General features: G+C 38.6%; 1 protein-coding gene across 1 annotated transcript in view; it reads left to right on the top strand.

Moving 5' to 3' along the window:
• Positions 1-12,015: 12,015 nt before the first annotated feature.
• Positions 12,016-25,823, top strand: part of VLN1 (villin-like 1) — a 40,990-nt gene continuing 27,182 nt past the window's right edge. Inside the window, exons 1-8 of the mRNA XM_089165667.1 lie at positions 12,016-12,288; positions 14,448-14,568; positions 15,638-15,737; positions 15,880-15,948; positions 17,460-17,693; positions 18,016-18,193; positions 18,260-18,392; positions 18,782-18,953. Coding sequence (XP_089021793.1) covers positions 14,513-14,568; positions 15,638-15,737; positions 15,880-15,948; positions 17,460-17,693; positions 18,016-18,193; positions 18,260-18,392; positions 18,782-18,953 — 942 coding nt within the window. The 5' untranslated portion in view covers positions 12,016-12,288; positions 14,448-14,512. The remainder of the gene's footprint in view (positions 12,289-14,447; positions 14,569-15,637; positions 15,738-15,879; positions 15,949-17,459; positions 17,694-18,015; positions 18,194-18,259; positions 18,393-18,781; positions 18,954-25,823) is intronic.

A 25,823-nucleotide genomic window follows, 5' to 3' on the forward strand; every position in this document is an offset into this window, starting at 1 on the left:
AAACTAGCTCAGCATAGTCTAACTTCCCATCCTTGTTGGCCCGCCCCAGCAAGACAATTTCTCCAAGGCCCCTAAACACGAAATTTAATTTGCAGCTGCTGCTGCAAGCAGAACAACAGCTTAGATTACACCACGTAATCTAAATAGAATCGGACGGTCTACAATCGAATAAGGGGGGTTTACTTGTAAATATTACTTTTTATTTTTATATTCTAAAGGTTTAATACTTGTTAATTTACAAACACAAACCCCTCAACTTACCCGAATCTCAAATCCCTGGTGACAAGCCGGCAGAGGAGTTTCCTAAGCTGTTCAATGCTTTCTGCACAATGACACCACGATTATCACTCATCTCTTTCCTTTGTTTCTTCTCCCTCTTATGATGAATATGATGTTGATGAAAGAACAAGAATGAATAGATAAGAGAAGAGGAGCAGAGCAAATGAGAAGGGAAAATGTCAAACCTGAGTCTATGAGTTCAAATATTCTGAAATGATAAGATTTAAGTTAGTTATGATTGAAAGAAAAAGAAAGAAAAAAAAGACAGGAGAAGAAACAGGCAAGTGTGTATCTGTAAATCATAAAGGAGAATTCAGGAAAATTCTATTCCATTGTAGCTACTCTTGATGAGCCATTGATTTTGACTGGTCTTCCTCTATTCCTTGTAGATTTATGTCTTATTGGAACATTGCGTCTTCCAACCAAAGTTGAGGTTTCACACAACGCGGGCTCTTTAATGCTTATTTCATTCCCGTCTCTGTTCCTCTCTGTCATTTCTCACCTCCGAGCCATTCTATCGTGAACAGGTCATCAGAGTACAAGTGCAGCTTCGACAAGTTTTACGTTTACAATCTACCATCGATGTTCAACAGAAAGATCTCCAAGGATTGTAAAGCTTTGGATCCTTGGAAGAACCGATGCGATGCTCTCTCTAATGGCAGTTTTGGACGGAGAGCCACAGGGCTTGACGGAATCGTGCCAAAAAAGTATGATTCCTACCTGGCACTGGACGGATCAGTTCGCTTCTGAGATAATATTCCACAATCGTATTCTAGGGCATCCTTGTCGAACCCTAGACCCTAACTCGGTCTACAAAAAGAAGTGGGATTTAAGACTTAGGTAAGTTGAGGGGCTAACTTTTGTAAATTAACAAAGTATTAAACCCTTAGAATGTAAAATAAAAAGTAATCTTTACAAGTAGAGCCCCACTATTTGATTGTGGACCGTCCGATTTCATTTAGATTACATGGCATAATCTAAGCCGTTGGTTGCAGCAACAGCTGCTACAAATAAAAATCCCAAAATCACCGCTTAGACTTCACATCTAAAACTAATTCACGTGAGAGTTTATCAGACATATACCAAATAAGAAGCCCATATGCATCTCTAAAATAAGACCCAAGCCCGCCACCTTATCATCTTCTACTCATGATGCATCTATGGTTAGTTTCAATCAAGCCTATTGCAGTGGTTCCATCTCTCCAGCACCTGAGGCTCCACTAGTTCCGCCCCTCCTCTATAAGCCTCCATAAACTCTCCATGTCCTCTATCCGCTTTTGCTAACCTGCTTTACTGGACGGTCTATCCCTTTGAACACCAAATTATTTATTGAGAGCCACAAATTCCAACCAAAGAAAAAAAAATAAGACTAAGAGACTCCTCCTGCTTCTTATTATGAAATTGCATTTTCCTCCATTTCTCCAGTAACAAATTCAATTTGAGAGGGGAGTTGACTGGGACTGAAAAGGTTATGCCACTCCTAAACCAAATGGCACAAGCATCCACGCAATCAATAAGTATGTGGTCCCTTGATTATTCCATTCGTGCTCCACACCTTTCACAACTTGGATCTACCTCAATTTGTCTCTTTCATACATTTTTTCCTAAAGCATTACCTTGTGCCAATGTATACCATAACAAAAAATTGAGTTAAAAGTTAAAACCCATTTGCGCAATAAACTCCACAATCTGTGCTTTGGCACCCTTCGTTCCACAATGATTTAGCTCAACTCTGCACCTTTCTCTTCCCTCAAGCTCTCAGCCTCCAAAATATCACAAAGAATTTGTATGTGAGTAGCTTAAGCTATAAAATAGGGTTTTAAAAGGTTGGATTTATGAAAATACTCCTTTTCTAGGTGGAAGCGATCAATCAAACTAACCTACCCCCCCCCCACTTTTAGCTATGAAAGCCATTTTCAATGGGCTTCGAGCGTAAGTACTCCTAAACACTTTCCAACTAATGCTATAATTTACCTTGGCATTTGAGTCATCTAGCATCGATTTTCGTGCATGCCAAAATCTCTTATTTATGCCTTCCAGACTAACTTCCTCTCTCCTATTGAACTCAATTAAAGTGGTCAGGTCTTCTTCTAGTTCATCCAACTCCATAGGCTCGATTTTCAAACTCCCAGTTTCAACTCGGATGGTCCAAAGTTGCCTTTTGCTATAACTCTAAGTTCGCAGGTTTGAAACAATGGGTTATCGGGTTAGAATTTTAGGGGATTTTACAATGACACTGTAGTTCATCAAACCTCATGGTACACCTCAGATCATCGTGGCCAAAGTAGCCACAATAATAACAAAAAGTGGCAGCTTTTCATATTTAAGAAACAACATAATTGAACCTCCGAGCACGCACATAACTAACCCTCCTACTGAATTGATTGCCTTTAATGAGCATAATGCATTTAACCTCACCTAACTTCTTAACTATTTTAAGGAGAATAATGGGATCAACTAACCCCTTTGGAACTTGATGAATTTGCATCCAAAACTCTATATTGGCAAACTCCCACTTCTTTTCATGATTTCGTTGCTCCAAAATAAGTAAGTTCCTTGCAACACACCAAGGTCTTTCTCTTACAACATTCAGCATATCCATCGCATGATGGAATTTGAAGAGAAAATTTTGCTAATCCATAGAAGAAATGTAAACTCCATGCTGAAGGTTCCAAGCTATAACAAGCCCTTTATGAACTGAGTTATTTCTAAATGGTTTCCCTTCAAGATCTCTCCCTACTAGGGTGTTACCCCAAACCTTCTTGGCCCTCACGTTGTCTGCTGCATCCAATAACACATCATCTTTAGATTCGTTGCATTCTTCCGCATTGGAATCAGAGTGCAATGAGAATAGTTCAGATGGAATACTATTGGCATTTGCAGGAGGAGAGAAAGGTACTAGGTCTCTTGATTTGGTAGATCTGTTGCCGGTGGAAGACATGCTTTGTTGACTAGGAAGTAGGACAAAAGGGTTCACTAAGGAGGAAGAAGAACACGCTATAGGAGCAGAAGAATATACTTGTTATTGTCTCAATTAAGAACCTCTGCTTGTCAGACGCTAAGTAGGAGTTTTCTTATAAGTTTAAAAAAAATTAAAAGATGAGGTTTGTGTTAAAGCAACTTAGAGGGAGGTGAATAGGTTGCAATTAGTGAATTTGACTAATTTTTTAGTTTAATTGCAAATACAAGATAAATTGTATATTTCAATAAAATTAAGATAGTTCAATCAACCACAAGACAATGATTTTATAGTGGTTCAACTTTGCAAGTCTACGTCCACTCTTCTCTTGGCCTCAAGAGAGTATTCCACTAGTGGTTATCTTTCACTATAGTGGGTAGAGATCAAACCCTTACAACCTATGTTCAATAGGGCAAGAGCACCATTTACAATATTTGTTATAAATAGAGCAAAATCACCCTGTTTTAAATAGGGCAATAGCACCTTCTACCAATTATAATCAAAATATACTAGAATTGAACAACAACACAATGTAGGAGATGGAGAATATTACCTAACAAGGGGTGTGACACTTTACCCCTTGTGTGAGTGTGATGTAATGATGATGAGTGCTTATGTGATGAATGAATGCACCACTAAATGAGGTATCAATGGCCTTCAATCACTTCACGCTTTACTCCAATAAGCTTGCTTGACAACTTTGTAATGTTCTTCAAAGTTGAGTGAGGTTGGAAGGCAAGTAATCAATGCTTCTTCACAAATTGAGAGCTTAAGAGTTGCAAGGTTGTAATAACTCAGTGGACAAGGTAGAAGCTCTCAAATGGGGATGGTTGGGCTTATAAAGATAATATTCAATTTCTTAGCTCAGCCTCCCAATAGATAGAGTTTTTCTCCCAATTTTTCAGTCCAAATGGACGTTTGTCTGAATCAGACAAAGCTCTATTTAAAAAACTAGCTTAAACAGTACCAAACGGACAACCATCTGGACCAGACGGACGACAGTCTAATACAGACGCAATTTTTGTCCGGGCTTTTGTGACCAGATAGACAATTGTCTGGTTCCAAACGGACGTCCGTTTACAACACAGAAGCAAGAGTGGGAATTCAGGGACTTGAAGGGGTTTTTAGGGATTTCTAGCCAACCCTAAGTCTCATACATTTTCCTAACATGTCATAGATCAGTCAAATGACATATGTGTATAATTAAGTACAGTTTCATATGAGTACCGGTGTCCTAAATCCTGAATTCTTCTAAATCTTAAACTTGACTTGATTTTCACATCTTATTGTGCTTTGCTCACCTTGACTTTGGTTCCTTGTCCAAATTGACTTGACCTTGACTTGGGATTGAGTATCCGATGAGTTTGGTCCAATGAGTTGGATTTGGTCCACTTGTTTTCGTGTTGAGCTAGACAATCCCAACTTAATATCAACATTAGTAATTCGTGTTTGTTATCATCAAAAGTAACGGAGGTTGATGTGGCAATGCTAACATGACATTTCCCAACTGTTTGGTAAAAATAAAAGTTTATATTTTCCTTCACCCCATGGGCAAAATGGTCATTTCAATTTCAAAATTGACATTGGGTCAAGAATTTAGGCCCTAACTTAAGTGGCCCCATAAAAAAAATAAAAAAAATTCTAAATTTTTAGAGGTATGTATTGATCTTGCCAATACTTTAAACCTTGCATCCATCTACTAATATCAACAAGATATTAATACATATTGTTGTGCGTAGCTACTACCATCAATGGATAAAACTAATGAAATTCTACTAAAATTCGAAGAAAACTCAAGACTTTTATTCTAGCAACCCTAAGTCATTGGCTTCCCAACAAAATGAATACGACTTTGCAAAAGTGGCACACCTAGATCAAATCAAATGATAACCTAAGAATTACAAAATTACTTCAAAACGTATACAATACTTGAGTTTCTAATTTCCTTCATTATGAGGTTGTGAAGAATAACAACCTTAGTTCTATTGTCTTGAGATTTGTTTAAGGACCTTCAACCAACTACTCTGCAACAATCCCACCACCAGAATATGATAAGACGAACAAGATGTAGGAGAGATGAACCGCGACAACCGATACGAAGAAGACGTACTAGGTCACCGAAGACGAGGAAGATGATGATGTATGAACCTAAAGAGGTAGGCCAGGCCCACGAGGGAGAGCATGCCTTTGCTTGAGAGGGCTCTCCATTTGGGTAATAAGTCACCCTGATAAACCAAACCCATAGAGAATCCAGTTCGCTGTCAAGGCACCATGCTACTTCTATAAGTAAGGTATGATTGTGTGTGGTAGGATATTTTAGGCCCAAACCTCCTCTCATTATAGATTTATGGAGACAAGCCCAAGAAAATCGATGAATTTTTCCCTCCTCCTTTTGACCCCAGATACACTTTGCCATAGCCTTCTTAATCTCTTCATGATGGGACTTTGAAGGCAAGAAATGAGATGCCGTGTGAAATCCCTAAAAATCTTAACTTAGTAACCCAACATTTCAGGTCCGTGAACCAGGATTACTAGTATAAGGTAGTTTCAACCCATTCGAGTTTAGCCCAAAATTTTGAAAAATCAAACCTATAGACTTGGATGAACTAGAAGAAGGCCCGACCATCCTAATGGAGTTCAAGAGGAGGAGAAATCCAATCCGAAAGACATAAAAAAAGAGGTTTTGGCATGCCCATAAACTGATGCTATAAGACTCGAATTTCAAGGTAAATTATACCATTGATCAGGCCTTGAAAAGACATTTATACCCTCTGAAGCCCGTCGAAATAGTCCTTCACACGAAGGAGAAACAAGGCAAGTTGGTTGGGGGCGGTTGGCCGCTTGGATCAACCCCCTGCTCAGTTTCGGGGCAATTTCGGGATTTCGGGTTTAAAACCCTATTTTATGACTCTCCAACCTCATAAACGGGATTTTTGGTGGGTTTGGAGGCTGAGCTCGTGGGAGAGGAGAAGATGAAGGATATTGGAGTAGATCTTGAGCAATTGAAGGTGCCGAAAAACGAATCAAAAGGGTAATCGCGTGTTAAGGTAAGTGTGCTATATAAAACCCCTCTTTCAAGCATTTTTCTTGGTATTGTGTGGAATGATTGGATGTATGGATGAAATTGGTGGGTTTTGTTGGAATGGAATGCGTGTTCCAACTCCCTATGAAGCTCCAAAAACCACCATTTGAATCGGCTTCCAAACGAGCTCGAATCAAGTGTTTTCACCCGTGGCCAAGGTGGGCGGTTGACTAGGTGAGAGATTGGCTGAGTCAACCAGCCTAGTGAGGCTGAGTTGCAGCCCAGTCAACCCAAGTCCAATTGATGTCCAATTCGATTTTCGATTAAAACCTAATTTAACCCTTTTGTTTTCTAGGCTAATTATGGATTATTGACACTTTTTAATTGTGGAATTCTTGGGCTTTGCTAACTATTTTGTCACTTATAGGTGAGGGATGCATTTTCATATATTATGTTGTTAATTTGATTGTAATGCTTGCCAATATAAATGTCAATTATTATCTTATGAAATGTGTGAGACTTTGCACGATAAATGGTAAGGTGATATTTATGTTTATCTATTATTCAACTCATTTCAAATTATGACTGTGAACGTGATGTGTTGGAGAATTAGGTGATAATGCATTGTCTGTATATCAAACCGGGGTTGTGGGTTCACTTATTGCCCCTGGTGCCTTCACATTCATTTAATCAGTTATGTGGATTATATATAGGTGTCTAGATGCATGGCTAGATTACCTTTTTTATATGCTACTATCTATTTGACATAGATATTGAAGCCGAGTGACCCGTGATAGTAGTGGCTAGGTCCTGTGGGCGTCCAATAGAGGTATCTAGTCTGTGAGGAGACACAGACCCATTGTTATCATGCAGTGGTTATGGTGCATATGTGGAGGGTTTGGGCTCGTGGTCATCCAACAGAGGCAGTCAATTTGTGAGGAGACACGAGAGCATCCACCAAAACATATGTGTACGACCATAGGTTAATTCAATAGAGGTAGCCAATCTGTGTTGAGTAACATTCCTAAGTGGGAACGATACTGGACCAATAGATGTAGCCAATCCATGAAGAAAGATATTCGAACCACATGTAGTATGAAACGTAGATGACTTTGCATTGTATTAGGCTTATCCCTGACATGCGCCAGTACTCATACCAATGGTGTGGTGAGAGAGTGGTGACCTAATCCCCTAGCCATGGTGTAATGTGACCGTACCCCTATACCGCGGGATCCTAACAGAGATAACCAATCCGTGAGGGATCATAGTCATGACTCATGAAACTTCTCATAGGAGGTTGGTGTTACGACTTAATGCGTTTTATGCCATAGAAATTAACACTTGTTAGAGTATAGGGGCATACTTGCATAAATACATTACTCCATTCCATTTACATTTATATATCAAATATCAATTTTTGTATATGTATTGGATGCATGATATGTGATTTTGTTGACTTGACTGAGTTCTATGGAACTCTGATTGAGTTCTATAGAACTCATTCCTCGAAGATGTATATTTTTTTAAACTCTTTTATGGGTTATGAAAATTCTACCATTCCGGAGTATGTGCCACCGACTGAGCTGTATGACATCCTGGCAGGTGGAGATGTGGAGACCCATGGGGATGCGTGTCCATGCTTGGACTGCTCATATAGTGTTTAGCCCTTGTAATTATCGTTTGATTATTTGAGGCATGAAAGAGTCCAATTGAAATTGCGTAATTCTCTTTTGGGAAATCGAAAGGTTAAACTAATTTCTCTTAAACCTTTATTGTGGATGTTGAGACTTTCGCTGTTTGATATTCACTTCTACCTTAACTCTGATTTACCTTTGTTTATCTTTTTGGATGGCCGTTATGGCTTTGTTGAATGTTACATTTTTTTATTCCTTTGTTCTTTGGCTTATGCTATATTGTATTGTGGTTGTGGATTGGTTGGAATCTAGATCCTATAATGAGCATCACACCCACCGGTATTCGGGCGTGTCCAGAACCGGTGAGGTTGTGGGTGACATGCCGCATATGTGGATAATGATCGAACCACCAATTTCACCAATACAAGACCCTCCCTTCAGTCAACAGAAGAGCATTCTCTCACCCTTTGATTATTCCACAAGTTTTTTGGGTGAGTTATGACTTTGGTCTTTGATACACCAAACTCCATAGGAAGTCCAAGTTACTTACTAGACCCATTACCAAACTTCACCATCAAAACTCCAGAAAACCAAGCCTTAAATCTTTGAATGTGTTGGGACTTATATTTGATATCTTCAAATTTATAGTTTGGCCAATGTCTATGCAATACACTAGCATGCAAACGTGACCTGACTTGACTCTCATAAATAAAAGGCAATTGTCAGGAAATATGAGATAAGAGATTGGAGGAGTTCTATTTTTTACCCTAATGCCCTTGACCAAATGGAGAGTCTCAACTTGATGAATACTTGAGGATAACACATGTGAACACAAAATGAGAATATAGGGCGAAAGAGGGTCATCCCGGCGAATCCTCTTTGGAGCTTTAAAAGGACCCCCTTTAGATTCATACACTAACAAGGTGTTAAAAAAAAAAGGAAGAAAAAAGATGAAATACATCCCATTAAAAGTTTAGTCCAATGTCCATCTTTAGCAATGCAACTTTAATACCCTCTCCATTTTATAATAAGCATTTTTCAAGTTAATCTTCAAGACTAGTAACTTTCCTCCCCTTCTTCCTAAGTTATTCGAGTTTAAAGCGACCTTTGCATTGAAAATACGGTTTTTATTTGGGAAATTTTCAGCGCAACTCTTGACTTACCTACTTACCCCATAATATTAATGTCATTACTCTCTAAGTTATACTTAACGTTAGTCAATTCTCTTGTTGTTAGTCCACGCTTAATAACTAGTGATGTCACCCAATTATATTTTTGCAAAAGATACAAATACCCTTCATCAAAGATCACTATTCTTCCCAAGCCATAACCACAAAATGGATCCCATCTAATAATATTATTTACTCTCTTCTATCTTTTCCTTGTCTTTTTTTATTTTTTTGGGGTCTTCTCATGCAACTTCTCTATCTCACTCTCTCAATTCTCTCCATCGTGACTTGCTTTCTTGCTAGGGTGCAGAAATTGTATGTCCTCAAAGAAATACCCAAATTTTCCCAACTGGTTCACTCTCCTCTGTTGCTTCGTTTTTGCTCTGGATCCTTTTTGTTGATTGTGCTTTAAATATGGGATGTTGCATTTAAATATGAACCCTCGAGTGAACCGCAATCAAACCTTATTGTGGGCTGAAATGGTGATTGGGTGGCGGCCTCCAATAAGTAAGCCAGATTAAAAAACAACACCACATTGAAGTTGAGGTTTTAAGAGCTCAAAGCCTAGTAGCTAAAGAGCAAAGGGAAAGTAAATAAGCATTACTATTAAACAAGGTAGGTGAGGGGGTTGTAGTGAATGTAATTCATTAATTGATAAAGGGTTGATGTACAATATATATACATAAAAGACCAATATACTATGGTGTAGGCTACACATTACTCTTATGTAGTGAATGGGATTCATTAATTAATCAAGAGATGAAGTACAATATATATAGCCAAGAGTACAAGGATGAAATTACCTAACATACCAAGATACTATGGTGAAGGCCACACAACACTCTTATGTTCAATAGGGGTATTTATAGTGAAACTTAACAATTAAGAGTCGTCAAACGGTCTAGTTGGCCCAGATCTCCTCTTGGATTGACATGTAGGATAAGAGAGTTGATCTCTCTAACACTTTGGCTCTGCTACATGCGGCCAACAATTCGGTGGATGTGCTCCTGAGATGGATATGGTGTCTAGTCAACATACATTTTGTGTGGTATGAGCTTGGGGATCCCTGAGCTAATCGGCTTTCCTCTAAGCCGTCATGGAAAGCCTTAGAGCACCAAGGTGTAAATGAGTATATCCTTGAGAAGTCCACTGCCGGATGAGATCTGGAGAGAGATCTATGACAAAGTACTGTTCTTGGCCGGAGGTTGTAACATGAAACTGAGAAAAGCCACTAGCTAGAACAACTCCACATGTGCAAATGCACGAAGGGAGATGCGTTGAAGTCTTTCTCATTGGAAGAGTTGTTAAAGAGGTCCGATCACACATTCCTGAGCACCAACCTTCTTTACAACTTCATTGGTGTTCTGAGATCCAAGGTTGAGCCCTTCAAACTCTAAGGTCGTCCTTGCAGCTTGGTTGTTCTCTAAACTTGCCCAAGGACTGGGGGTGAACATCTCCTTGACCTACCTTAAGCATTGTCCGTTGAAATATTCTCCTAGTCTGATCAGTGGTTTGGGACCAAGCTCAAGTATATGGTGCAAAATGGCACAATAGGGAAACTAGATTGTAGGGCCATGGAACCCCCAAGAACTTAATATGAGATTGAGTTGGGTTTCTCCATTTCTTACATTGGGTTAATTATCCATTTTGGAAAAGGATAAGGGTTTCTCTTTCTACTGATTTCAATTCTTGGCAGTACTGTTTAGCAGTTATTTGTTGTTCATACCAAGGTCAACTTTGTGGAGAGATGGGAGAGTGAACTAGAGATTAGGAAAGGGTCTAGAGGAGACAGAAGTGAGGAAGAAAGAAGGAGATTAAACAATATTAGTGGGTGGAAATCACATAGTGCTTATGGTTTAGAAATAGTGATCTATTGATGAGGGATATTTTCACTATCTTGAAAAAATATATGTGATCACATCACTAGTTACTAATGGTAGACTAAGAGTAGGAGGTCTGATAAATATTAGGGATAACTTAAAGGATGACATTAATATTAGATGGTAAGACAAAGGGTAGAACTAGAAATTTCCGTTTTACTTTTACACAACAAATGATCAAAAGAAAAAAGGAAGAACATTTCGTTAATAAGATGTCAAGTGCTTCCTAAATAGATGTAGTAAGATTAAGAATTACGTTCAAGTTTTCGTCATTTCACACCTTCCTTCATTCCCTCTCTTTCCTTCCCCTAAGCCTATGGGTCCTTTGTTCTCGTGTGACATTGGTTCGATATAAAATATAATTCAATTTTTAGTAATTAATTTAAAACATAATTCAAGCACCGCCAACTCTATTTTATCTTTCGAGACAAAAAAAAAAACTTTTTGAAATTCCTTTTAATATTCTGAAATTTTTTTAATATAAAACTAAAAATGATTAGTCAAGACACACGGATGCTCCTAAGCTGGTTAGACACGTTAATTACCAAAAGAAAATCCTGTCACCGATCATAATTCTTTTTTCAATTCTTTCAACAAAAAAATTTGCTTTCTAATTTTTTTAAATTTTAAATATTTTTTAATGGGAAGGCCCAGGGACCAGACGTGAAAACCAATAATAGCAATGTTGGTAACGGTCCGTTTGTCATAATATCCGTGATCGGCGTGGACTGACCGTGCAGCTCCGTTAACCGGTCCGAGTCGGACCGCCCAGAAAGATTAAATATTTAAATGTGTAAAGGAAGGGAGGGTCTACCGGTCTAGTTACTCTAGTAGATTCGTAGACCCGGGGCATGGTGGAATATTCTACTTTATCCGATCCTGTCTATTGAGTCAAAAACGATTCCCAGAATCCGAGTCTCTGACAGTTTTGAAACGTTGAGAAACACCAAACGGGAGGGAAAGGCAAACGTGCCTGGTAATCTGGTATGAACCACTTTTCAGATTAAAGAGAGGCTCCTAACCACTTGTGGGCCCCACCAATAAGCTGTAAACCAGTTGATTAAAGCCAAGCAAGCAAAAGCAATGCTGGTGCTTTCTGCCCAGTCTGTTCTCTATATCTAATTGTCTATACCAGTAGGTCTTCGCCGTCGCCTGCTCTTCCCAATTTTTAATTCTACTTGAAAAAGAAGAAGAGAGAAGAAGAAAAAAAAATCTCTTTCGAAGATCTCAAAGTCAGAGCCTCATAAATGACAGTTGGTTTTGCTCGTTTCTTGATCTGAAACTTTTGTTTTTTGGAAGATTTCAGTTCAGCTTACTTCCGCTTTTAGTTTTACAGTGAAGAGAGGTATTACATTTCTCCTTATCTGTTCTATTCAATCCTTACTTCATTAGTTTCTTGACTAGAATTCTCATGTTGAATTTTACTTGACACTTGTGTGTTAAGCCTGATAGTTCAAAGTTTCTGACATTTCAAACATGATGATGTCACTTTACCGATTCAGTTGTACTCCTAATCAACTCAAGTTTCAAACTTCAGATTATGTTATACGTCACCTTTGATATGTTTCTCAATTGTGTGGTTTTTGCGAGTACTATGGCGTTTCCCCCCTTCAATTCTTTTCCTAACTGTATGTAGAGTGCGTTTGGTCAGGTTATACATATTTACAGAGGTTAGCATAAAAGGATCCAAATAGGTAAGCTCAAGTGATGTCAACATTGATATAGAATTTTTAGCACTCTAATTCACCATGCTCATTGGTACTAAGTCTTAACTGCGAATCAGTAGTAGAGTGAGATTCTGGGACAAGTAATGCCTAATACAGCTGCTATCTCTATTGACTACTTTATCTGTGTCATTGGGAGAGCAACCGAGTACTAAAATCTGTATCTTATCTAGCTCTTATGTGTAGAGAAAAGTGCAAAGAGATACCATGTGTTAAATAACAGGATAACTTGTGTCCACAGGACCGTCTGTTGCTGTGCTAAAATGAGTAATAAAGCCAGCAAGCAGTTTGTTTGGAGTGTCATGCTGAGGTCGTTTGAATTATGGGAAGATGTTATTAAGCTTGAATTTTGTCAATAACAAATTCCAAATAGGTCCTTTACTTGGCCTGCAGCCCTACTGGCTGGTCCATGATGTTCATGGCATTATTAGTGTTTCTTTAACTAAGAGGATTGACAATTACAGTTTCCATAGCCATTTGTTTTATAAATCTGATTTCTAAGTCATCAGCTGAGTCTCACGGCAGGGATAAGCAAATGGAAATGCCACTGAGGGAGGAAATAAGGTTTTTTTTTTCAGGGTTAATATTGAGGTTTTTTGATTGTCCACATATGTATAAGCTATCCAAATGGAGCATCCCTGATTGCATCTGCAGATTGAGCATTTTCAAACTTTGGCATCCCTGTGTGATTCATATTGTTCTTAGTTTGAATGTGGACACACTTTCAAGGCAATACGTATTGTGAACGACCTGCTTCATTTAATTATGTACTGTTCTTAGTTGGATTGTGTCTTGGACACACTTTCAGGGCAATATGTGGGGTGAACAACCTGCTTCAATATATTTCCGTTATTCAACCAGCTATGATGTACGGTGCAGAGTGTTGGGCTGTTAAAAATAATCATATAGATAAACTCAGTGTAACAGAAAAGAGGATGCTAAGATGGATGAGTGGCAAAACTAGGATGGATAAGATAAGAAATGATCATATTAGAGCTGGTCTGGGAGTTGCTCCCATAAGTGATAAGCTTCGAGAAAGTCGTTTGAGGTGGCACGACCATGTTCAACGAAGACCTATAAATGCCCCTCTACGGAGAAGTGATATAGTCCATATTGAAGGAACTAGAAGAGCTAGGGGTAGACCTAAGATAACCTTAGGAGAAGTGGTGAGAAATGATATGTATAGCTTAGGCCTTGTATCTAGCATGGCCTCGAACAGAACTGATTGAAGGGCAAGAATCCATGTAGCCGACCCCATTTAGTTGGGACAAGGCTTATTGTTGTTGTTGCTTCCGTTCAAGGTTATTGAAATGCTATTATTTGAATACATACCCAAAAGTTCTAGGGACCTACAGAAGCGGGACTTCAACATGGTTAATGCCAGTTATTGAAGAGCCTCAGGAACCCTAACATGTGGGTATATAGATGACAATGCCAAGTTTATAAAATCTTCCTGTTCAACAAGTCTTTTTCACATTCTTCCTGGGGTTGCTTTAGTCATTGACATTGTGAGTCTGTGACTCCTTTTTTTATAAAGAATATAATATTAATACAAACCAGAGCTCAACCACCACATGGCACAGTAAAACGTTTCTCATTCCAATATTTGTGGTTGCTTGCTAATAATTCTCATTTCAGATATCAGCTACTTTTCATACTAAAATGCTCATATATTAAATTGATTTATCTTGCATTCATGTCATTCATGTCTTGCATGCATCATGTTGGCATCTTGTGTCAAATGGCATGTGAATTGTAAATGTGTTTATCTGAACTGCAGCAAAAGGAAAAAAAAGGCACGTGGGATAGCTACGGTGAGCAACCAGATCCATAGAAGAAGGAACAATGTCTCTCTTAACTGATGCTGTTGATCCTGCATTCCAAGTAGCAGGAGCTAAGCCGTATCCACTGTAACTGTTTCAATTTCAATAATTGTATGTTTCTCTCTCGGCCTGTGCTATCACTAGTTTTATTGGACGTCTATGTTTGCTAGTAAATCAAAATGTTCTCAACAAATTGATAATGGATATCAGCGAGAGTACATGTTAAAGGACTCAAAGCTCTAGTATGATTTGGGATTGATTGAAATAGAGAAACTCATATATTTAAGATCAGTCAGATACTTTTTTTCTTCTTCTCCAGGTTTGACTAAACCATTGCATTATTAATTTCATTTGAAACGTACATAGCTGCTTCCTCTTATAAGTATTATTATTGTTATTTTCCAGTCCTGGCATCACATCGCTTATTGTCATCATCATCGTTAGGTGAATTATTATTGTTGAAAAGGTCCATTATTTTTAGCAAATGTGAAAAGGCATCTATTCTCTGCCTTGTGTACACATGATATGTCAAATTCTATTATTAGATAGGAAGGCCATCTAGATCGGTTAATTGTCAAATATCAGGGTCTAATTCAATCAAATACAGCCTTTTGTATTGGTACACATCCCATGTATGTGTATGCATGAGTACCTGTACTCTAGACATTACTGTGCACCAACCCAAACCTGAGGGGGTAACTGATGGTTTAGGTTATAAAAAACTGTAAAACTGAGTGGTTCAGATTTATCTTGGTGTTTTTCATACTTAATAAAGATGATGTACTATAAGAAGTTGCATCATACACATTAAAACAATGAGAAAGGGAGAAATAGATTATATTCTTGATCAATCTCAAGAAAATAACTGTTGAATAATATAGTTGTGGTTTAACTTTGACAATACATGGAAGCAGTGGTCTAGGATCTACATTATGGTCGTAATGGCATATCCTAAGACTGCCCTCCCACTTGGTTAGAGCGTGCACGTGCTTTCCTCTGATTCACATCTGGTTACACTGCTGTGTTTCTGTATTTTTGAAGTAGAATGTGGCTCTATGCTCTTTTTTTTTTTTTGGGGGGGGGGGGGGTTGGGCCTTCTTTTTTTGGTTCAAATATTTGTTTCATCCTTAAACCATTTTCTTTCCAGTGGATTAGAAATATGGTGTGTAGAGAACCTTCAGTTGGTACCTGTCCCAAAGTCTTCACATGCGAAATTCTTTACTGGAAGTGCCTATATCATTCTGAATGTAAGTCTTACTGTTTTCAGCATCTCAACACAGAATAAATATTCTTTTCCAAAAAGCCTTCTTACTGCTTAGGTTGGTTGAATTTATTTCCATCCTTGGGCTGTTTGTCTTACTAATTTTCAATTGACTTGATCGATTACAGACAGTATTACTGAAAAGTGGTCTTCATCAACATGATATACATTACTGGTTGGGGAATGATGCAAAAGAGGTCATCTCTTCCCTACTTCTATTTTTGGCTCAGGCGATAGGCTTAAATTACTATTGTTATTATTATTATGATTTTTTATTTTTCAATGAGCTTGGCCTGAGCAAATGGTTCATTGGCCAGCGAACTGAGAATTTGTACACAGTAATAAGAGTTTACCAGGGTCATAGTTTGAAAACTCAGGTTTCAGCCAGAGCGAAGTTTCACTGGAAGAGTGCAATTTTTTGCCATGAGTTTTAGTTGGCCATTTCGCCCCACTTGGGAGAAAAAGGTGTTTTGGGGGGTTTTTTATTTTATTTTTGGTGGGGGGGGGGGGGGGGGGGGGTCACTATTTTGAATAAAATTACTGAAATCTCTGCAAAACACTGAAATTCAAACTGAAAATGTTTAGATTTTTTTTTATTTGGCTCCTCTTTTATTGTCCTTGTCTAAATCAACAAAAAATAGTGAAATTTCTCAGAGATTTCAGTGAGTCTTTGAATCATGAACATGACCATGACCATGAGAATGGTCTTGCAGACAGTCTTTACTACATGCACATGCAAGTAGATGGTTGCTAGTTGCTACCAATCATATGATTCCAAGTAGGATGATTCATTTAGCAAGAATTATTTGGATATTTGTTTCCTTGTATGCTTGTACACAATCTTTACTTTCCATCCTTTTGTTTCCTTCTATAACTTGTACATAATCTTTCCTTTTTATTGGGATTGAGCAAATCTCAAGCTCTTCTTACGTCCTGTATGTATACACTTCACAGTTTAATGAGAACCTTAGGGAGTTATACTCTAAACAGTCTCAGATAAGAATAACCTGTTTACATGATTCACCAATCTGTTCCATCAAATTCCTCTAACAAGTAATGTTTGCCTGCATGAGGCTAAACTTTGATCTGGGGATTTTCTGGGTGTAAATCATTGGACAGATTGTCCCTTACACTAGAAGTTGCAGAAAGGAATATTTCTCAAGATACTGAAAATCAATAGAACATTTGAAATAGATACAAAGAATATATTGCCAATCCAGGGTAGAATTTTCTGAACCTAAATATAACAATATCACCTTCTATAGAACCTATTTTTCTATCTTTTTCCTTCCCTTTTTTTTTTCTTGAATGTTAATTCTTGTTCTTCCAGTGTCCAAACATTCAGTCAAATTCAGAACCTTTTGAGCTAATTAGAATTTATAAAACCGACCCTATCCCACACAACACTGATTAGCCCATCTTGGGGTGACAAGAACAATAACAAAAGCACCAACTAACATACCATTAATTATCCTACTTCAGTTAACAATATCTAAAATCAAAATTTAATTCCTATGATACTCTCAGACATCCAGCAAAGAGAATGACTCATATCCCTGGGTAATTTTTGTTATCAATCTGCATGCACTAGTCCTAATCATCTATTACCATATGGAGAGTACCATGCAGGATTTGTCATATATTTCCATATCATGGCTTCATTGAATGGAATTTTTATTTTTTTTGGGTTGTTGATCTTGCATAGCAGGCCGACTCAAGCTTGGTGTCAGAAAAAGCACTTGAGTTGGATGCAGTCCTTGGGTCTCATGCCGTCCAATATCGGGAAGCTCAAGGTCAAGAAACGGAGAAGTTCCTGTCATACTTTAAACCCTGTATCATACCCATCGAGGGTGTGTTCACTTCAGGGGGGCAGCTCAACAGTGAAACCTACCAAGTCAGCTTGTTAGCATGCAAGGGAGATCATGTTGTGTATGTTAAAGAAGTAAGTAATTTTCTTTCTCCTGATTGAAGACTCCATATGTTGTACCTAATGCTTGAAATCTATATGATTACTAGTTTTTATTAAGCTTTTAACTGATTGAATAGGTTCTGTAAAACTTAAAGCAATTTTTATTTTTCTGGTGTGTTGTCTAAAAATTCTATATTCAAGTCATCTGGTTGAAAAAGGAAATTCTGTAGTACACAATTTCATTGCATGGAAACCTCAAGTTTTTGTTCTTGAATCTTAGAACTGTGTTCCTTATGCTTTTTATATGGGTTACCAGCTGAATAAGTGTGGTCTGAATGATGTGGTTTTTGATCAGGTGCCTTTTTCTAGGTCTTCCCTGAACCACAATGATGTCTTCATACTTGACACTGCATCAAAAATTTTCCTATTTTGTGGTTGCAACTCAAGCACACAAGAAAGAGCTAAAGCTTTGGAGGTCGTTCAGTATATTACAGAAAACAAGCACCATGGGAGATGTGATGTGGCTACCATAGGTAGGATCATTGTCTGTTTTTCAATAATGACTACTTTTGGATACACTAACAATTCTATTATTGCAGAGGATGGTAAATTTGTTGCTGATCCTGATGTTGGAGAGTTCTGGAGTTTATTTGGTGGCTATGCTCCCATTGCCAGGGACCTGCCTTCTACAATTCAGAAAGAGTCTGAAATTCCTCCTGTATGCCTGTTTTGGTGAGTGATCTTTCTGCACTCAGCTGCATTATTTTTTGCTTTTTGGTTCCTCTTCTGTGGTTACATTTATCTGGGACATTCAGAACCTTAGATACCAGCATAAAATAACTCATGGAATCAAGGGTTTGAATTAATACCAGTGTCCAACAGTCAAACTGTAAACACCATCTCGTATTAGAGAAGAGCACCCACTTTTCTCTAGCATTATCAGTACGTATTAAAAAGTCTGAGCTCAAGTCTCCCCTGACATAGCCTTGGTTGATCTGTCTAGATTTCTTGTTGAACTTCTTGTCAACACCATTTTTTTTAGTTTCCTTTAAAAAAGAGAAAAAAAGGTTTTACTGAGTGCAAAATTTTAACCAGAATACATATTGATTCTTTATCCTCAGGATAACTGCTCAAGGGAAACTATGTCAGATTGGGACTGATTCTGAAAGGTTAAAGAAAGAAATGCTTGATGCAGACAAGTGCTATATGTTGGATTGTGGGTCTGAGATTTTTGTTTGGATGGGAAGAAGCACCACGGTCACCGAACGGAAGAAATCTATATCATCCATAGAAGTAGTTGCTCCTATACCTTATTTATTTACTTTATAGTTCTAGTCTTTTCTATTTTGATGCCTGCAATTGAATGTGGTTTTTGCTATGTTGAAGGCTGGTTGTCTGGTGTGCCATATCCGAAATTCATCTGAATGGGACCTTTTGAAATATTCAAACTTCTCCTTTAATGTTTAGTCAGCTCCTTTGCCAGACTGTTTTTTTCACTTTTTTGCTATGCATAGGAACTCTCTTTTATATTAACAGAACTTCATTAAAAGTGAGAGGGACCATTTTCTTGAGGAATAGTGAAAAATGTTCAGGCTGCAGGGCAAATGCTCAGGTTCAACTTATAAAAATGTGGACGGCCAGGATTATTCTCCAACCTCCCCCTTATAGGACCCTTTATAGGCCATGTGAAGGTACAATTGATCTGGGGGGACTTGAGGTTGTTTGGTCACGCATGGGTTATATATGTAGGATATGGTTTCTAATGTTGCATGAGGGAAAGTCTACCTATCTAGGGAGTCACCCCCTAAGTAAAAGCTTAGGGCCCATAATGTCTTTCCTCTCTAGGAGAGAAAAACCTAAATGACCCATACATGCTAAGGTACCTCTACATCTAGATCTATGGAAATGCATCAATGTGCAAGTTGGGAAGCTGTTAGGCACCCAACTTGCTTAAGCTTGAAGTCGTTTCTCCTATTTATACTATTGTATGCTTACATCCCACTGCCTAAGCATGAATGCAAGACACTGATGAACAGCTTAAGATACTTTGAGATCCATGTCATAGTCTTGTTGACAACACACCTTACTTTAGGATTTTACCTTTATACACACCTTACTTTAGGGTTTTACCTTTATTTTACATTTTTACCTTTTTACCACACTATGTTTGTAAGAGGACAGTTTGGATTTTTTTTTATTTTAGAAGGGTACACTCTGGCCCAGCAGTTTTTGGGTTCTTCTTTTTGACTTCAACATCTATAGGGTAATAAGGAACTATCACCTCATCATGAGCATAAGGGATAGGCTCCTAATCTAACGGAGTTTGATCAGAAGAGCGGACAGTTAGGGTTTTTTCAGAGTTAACCTTTGAGAGGGCTCACACCTTGGCTGAAGAACTGGGACCAAAGGGATTAGTGGAATGATCCATGAGAAAGGAAAAAAAGGAAAAGAATAAAGGTTCGAATATTGTTCAAGTAGAATGGTGAAACAATTTGCGGACAACTGAGGAAAATAAAAGGAGGTCGAAGGAAGGACATGGAAGAAGAGAGGTGACGAGGGACAAGTAAATATAGGGAGTAAGGTGACGTGATTGGAAACTCTTGCAATTTGGAGGGAAGATACTCGATGATTCAAATCAACGGCTATGACTGATCTGAATTGATGTCTGAAATTAATCACTTAATTTTGGAACGGTACAATTGGACACGTGGAAGACGCAGGAAAGTCGAGAAAAAGCATTGGAATCGTGCGTTGGAGGGAAAATAACATCTATGAGAAATTGAAAGCTTGCATTATGAAGGAATGGAAAAGGCTAACAGACGAAGATTTTCAGCAGATATTCAATGGTTTAGGGGCTGAGCTCAGTTGTTTAATGATTATAATGGTTAAACATCTTCCCGAGATGAGAAAAGTTCGTTTTCAATGGAGTTCAAGCCGTAAACCATAACTCAGATTTTGAAAAGCCAAAATTACAGTTTCAGAAACTAATTCTGGTGCTTTTGGAAGTCTGAACGTTGACAAATCTGTATTTTACCACTTGGAGGGTAAAATCGAGAATCAACATTCAAAGCTGAATACTTAAATAAGAGCGGTTAACTCCAAAAGCAAATGCAAAAAAGAATAGCTCTGACTGAATTCAGTATCCATTGATGACCTCTCCAGCTGAGTTGAACTTGATGATACTCGATGAACTCCCAAGATCAAACGATGAGCTCAGAATTTTGATGAGCTCTACGGTGCAAATATTGAACTAAGAATTTCTGATGAACTTGTTTGATTGAAGGATGAGCTCGGAAGTTTCTAATGAGCTCCACAAATTGGCAGATGAGCTCAGAATTCTGATGAGCTCTACGGTGCAATATATTGAACTCAGAATTTCTGATGAACTCTCTCAACTGAAGGATGAACTCAGCGTTCAAATGATTCCTCATGACTGGAGATGAGCTCAAGTACTGAAGGATTCTCACAGCCTAGGCTAGGCGAAGAGGTGAATCGAAAATGATCAAACAAAAGCAATTCTGCTAATCAGAAGAAAAGTTAAAACCTCCTGACCAGAGTCTCCATTTGATTTCAACCTGATCAGCAGGCTTGGGGGCTTGTGTTTTGAATAAATTACCTTGAACCCGGTTCATACCGGTCGGACTGAGATTGACCAATGATACGAATCCATTAGTGGGTCCGCCCGAGGGCCATACAAGGATCCAATCTTGACCATCCGATCTAAACCATCCAATCGACGATCACCACTAGTGACACCAGACGACAGAAGGAGCCTATAAATAGGGTTGTGACACTCACGACAGGTAGGACATTCAAATCCCATTACTAGAACTTGTACTCTTCCCACTCATTTACATTGAAGCTCTCCAGAAGCTCCCAGGGAGCTCTGCAACCCTAATTCTTAGCAATCACTGACTTGATCGTCGGAGACAGAGCGCCGATCTAGCTGATCGGCTCCTTTTCTAACAGTTTTTCGTTCATTTTGCAGAAGAGTAAGTTCCGATTAGATCGAGTCAGATCTGATAGGTTTGGTGTGAGATTCTCGGTTCACAGACCTCGGCAAAATCTGCACCAACAATAAATGTAGCTGACCTCTATCAAAATGACAAGTCAAATCACTCCCTAAATCTCTGATTCTCAACTCGGTATCAAAGAACTCAACCCTGGCAACTTTTCTTTTCCTTTTTTCTGTTATTGTTCTTTTTCCCTGCCAACGGAGATTCCAGCATCCTCATCTAGCATGGTAGAGTAGACCTAATGCATGCCTCATTAACCTTACTAACAACGTTCTGCCTCTTCACAAAATGAGCCACTTCCTGTGAACAATGTTCATTGTAGGGGTCAGACATCTGCTGACTGGTCGGTTTTTATATGCTGTCACTGCTCTCTTGCAGCAACCTCTCTCAGTTTCTGTGCCTCACTGCTTGGTCCATCCTCCCCTATGCTGCCCCTGTTGCTTCTTTTTGCAACTCCTTCAGTCACCACGCCTCAATGCATCATCTTCTTTAGTGCTTTGCTGTCACTGCTGTAATGTCACAACTGCCTTGGTCTATGCCTCACCATGGGGTCTCCTCTATGCTAGTATCACTTCTCTCTCACCTGACTTTTGGTTGTTGTGCCTCACTATTGGTACCGCCACTGCTCACCAATCACGACCATCTTTGGTCCTCCACTCGCTCTGCTCATAACTGGTGAGGTTTCATACCCAACTTGGTAAAAACACATCAAAACTAGCTTCATGTTAGCAGTAAAAATAAAAAAAATTCACCAACTCAAATTCTATCTAGCCAAAACCAGGTCCAAAACCAAGATCTTGAACCATGCTCTGGATCAGATGTTTGCCATCCAACAATCAGCGGGACAAAAATTACACACTTGTTCTTCATTTTCTCTTATCTCCAATCTTGTTTAGTCTGGTGATTGCCATGTATCTTCTATTACATGTCCATTATGGTTACTTGACTTGGGTGCTACAGATCATACGACTAGTAACTTAGAGGATTTTTGTCACTATTCCCCTTATTGTGGCTGGGATAAGGTACTTTTTGCCAGGAGGTTTATGCCTTTATCTTGGGTAAAGGTTCAATTTCTTGTTCTTCGCATGATCTCTTTTTCACTTGTTTTACATGTCACAAAAAATATATGCTAATTACTTTACATATAATGTTTGAAAGTTAAATAGAACTGTTTCGTTTACTTCTTCCCTAGTCATTACTTATTTCAGGATTTGGTGATGAGCACAATGATTGGGTATGGTTCGGTCCGAGATTAGCTATGTTACTTGGAACATTGATCAGCATTGCTTTCCCTTGCTTCAGCTCATCTTGCCCAAATAGTGCTCTAACCCAACTCCATCAAATGCACTGTTGTCTGGGACATCCCTCTTCTCATGTTTTACGACCTATGTTTCCTGATTTAGTTAATTTTTGTGGTTAGAACATCATTGTTGTCTGTGTGAATTTGCTAAACCACTAGAACCTCCTATTCTCTTAGTGGTAATAAAACTGAGTCCCTTTCTCAATTATTAGTGATAATAAAACGGAGTCCCTTTCTCAATTATTCATTCTGATATATAGGGTCCTTCTTGGACCACTGATCATAATGGTTTCAATTGGCTTATTACTTCTAGACATGTCTCAGTAGGGTTTATCTTTTTCCATGCCATGATTCAAACGCAGTTCTATTTCACCGTTCAGGTCCTTGAGGGTAGAGCCTCAACTATACCTTGAATCTCACGGTATTCTCTCCCAAATTGTTAAGGTTCCAGAACAAAATGGCACTTTTGAGTGTAAAATCCTCATCTTCTTCACATTACCTGTTTTCACTATTGGTGTCCCTAAAACGTACTTAGGAAATGCAATTGTTTCTACTCCATACCATATCAAAAGGGTGCTCTCTGGTTTTCTAGTTAAGAACCTAGTATTACTCCCTCCCCTGCTATTGCTTCCTCCCTGTGTCTTGAAGTGCTTGGGTGCATCTGTGCTGCCCTTTTATTCTTGTGGTAGTATGCTTTCACCATAATTTCTCTTTTTCTTTGTCCAACTTGGATCCTTGTGTATTTGGTGAAGTGTCAGTCAATCTAAGTATGTTTGGTCCTATCAAGCTGTACCAAATTGTGATATGCTTGCTGCAGCCTCGTTATCACAATAGAGTCGCACAGGCTCTGCAACAGTTACTCCCAAATCACTGAGTGACACCTTGAGCCACATTATGTCATAGACCCCCAGTGCCAATGATTGGTACCAAACCTCTGCACTGGATCTAGATGCAAGAAACCGTCTCTAGGTGACTAGATTTCCTCCAAGGAAGGTACAGTCTCATGACCTAGAATGCTGATATCTTCAATATAACCTGTCCAGTCAGTATGTGTAAATCCTCCCAACCATATAGTGCTATTTTTGGAACATAAGATATCTTTTCTGCTGAGTTCAAGTGTCTCAAGATTCTGGAAACTGCCTCGAGATGTGCATCTGCGAATCATGCAAAAAAGGGCTAACAATCCCACTGCATATGCAATATCTGGCTGAGTGTAAGAGAGGCATAAACCTCCCAACTAATCTTTGATAGCTCTCTTTATCTACTGGATGACCACCTTTGCTGCTAAGATGATTGATTTTGATAGGATAATCAGCTGGCTTGCATCCAAGCATTCCTGTCTCAATGAGAAGATATAAAACATATTTCCTTTTGGCAATGAAACTTGCCTTGCTTCATTGAGCAACTTCAATCCAAGGAAATACCAGAGGGTGGGTTCCTAGCATGGTTCAAAATTTGATGATATCTTGCCAAAATTTTTTCAAAATTTCAGTGTTTCAACCTCACTGAAATGAAACCTGGAACCAGCCAAATGTTGATGAAATTTAATTCAAATTTTGGTGCTTTGACGAAATAAGGGTATTTTGAGGGGAGGGTTTTTTGTAAATTCAGCACATACATAACCACATTTTGTCAGGAGCCAAGAAAAAGAAGTTACAACCCAGTGTGTCTTGCAGTTTGTCAATTGTAACTGATTACTGAGTGTTTTAACCATGGTTCTGACTTCTTGTATTTCTCATTCTTGTATTTGATCTTGCATTTTAATGGAAGTTTCAATATTTTCTTGTATATCCTTGTTTAGATTTTGTGAAAATACATAATCCAGTTTTGTCCGCATACAGCAGGGTATGTGCGAATTAAGAAGACCTCTTAGTGTTAGGTTCTAGTAAAAACTAACATTGCTATTGATTTAATTGGCCTTAGATTAGGCTGTATACCAAAACGTAGAGCAAAAAACCACCTAAAAGTCACAAAAACATGGTACTATGGCTTACCATGTTTCCCCAAAATTTCGCTGTGTTTCAATGGGTCGAAACAAAATTTAAAACATTAGTTCTTGGTGCCAGAATTCCAGTGATGGCTGGTGGCTGGCCATTGTTAAGGAAGCACAATTTTACATTGTTCCTCATATCTAAGATTAAGATTTCCCTAAAATCAGAAGCACACTGAAATAATGATATATGATTGGAGTTTAACTATATTTAGACAAGGGCAGCAAGAACTACGAAGCAGAGAACAAGAATATGATAAAAAAAAATTAAAAAATTAGGGGGAGATTATATCGCCTTCCATCCCTTTTGTTTCTATCTTGCATGCAAACAGAAAAAAGGGCATAACCATTGTATGAGGATACCACCACTGGGGGGGGGGTTCTTGGGAGGGAAAGTAAACCGCTTTACCTCAGTTTTTTGAATAGAGGCTGTTCCATTCTCAAACACGTGATCACTTTGGTCACAATGGAGGAACCTTACTGGTGCACTGAGGCCCATCCTCTTTGCTTATTTGTATGCATACACAGACGGAAATAGCCTTGCATAACCATTGTATGAGGATTCCACCACTGGGGGTTTGGGGGGGGGGGTGTTCTCGGTAGGGTCATAAAGTAAACAGCTCTACCGCTGTTTTTGAATAGAGGCTGTTCCATGCTTGAACATGTGATCACTTGGTCACAATGGAGGAACCTTACTGGTGCCCTTAGGCTCATCCTCTTTGCTTATTTGTATGCATAACAGATGGAAATAGCCTTGCAAGGGGAATAAGTACATGCAGTATACAGCTGTGACCAGAAGTCATTTAATTTCATGAATCTAAAGAGAAAGAGAGATTGGATGTTCATGACTGAGCATA

Source organism: Hakea prostrata, chromosome 8, assembly GCF_041222555.1.
Source record: "Hakea prostrata isolate BN-2017 chromosome 8, UWA_Hpros_2, whole genome shotgun sequence".
In the NCBI taxonomy this organism is placed as follows: Eukaryota; Viridiplantae; Streptophyta; class Magnoliopsida; order Proteales; family Proteaceae; genus Hakea; species Hakea prostrata.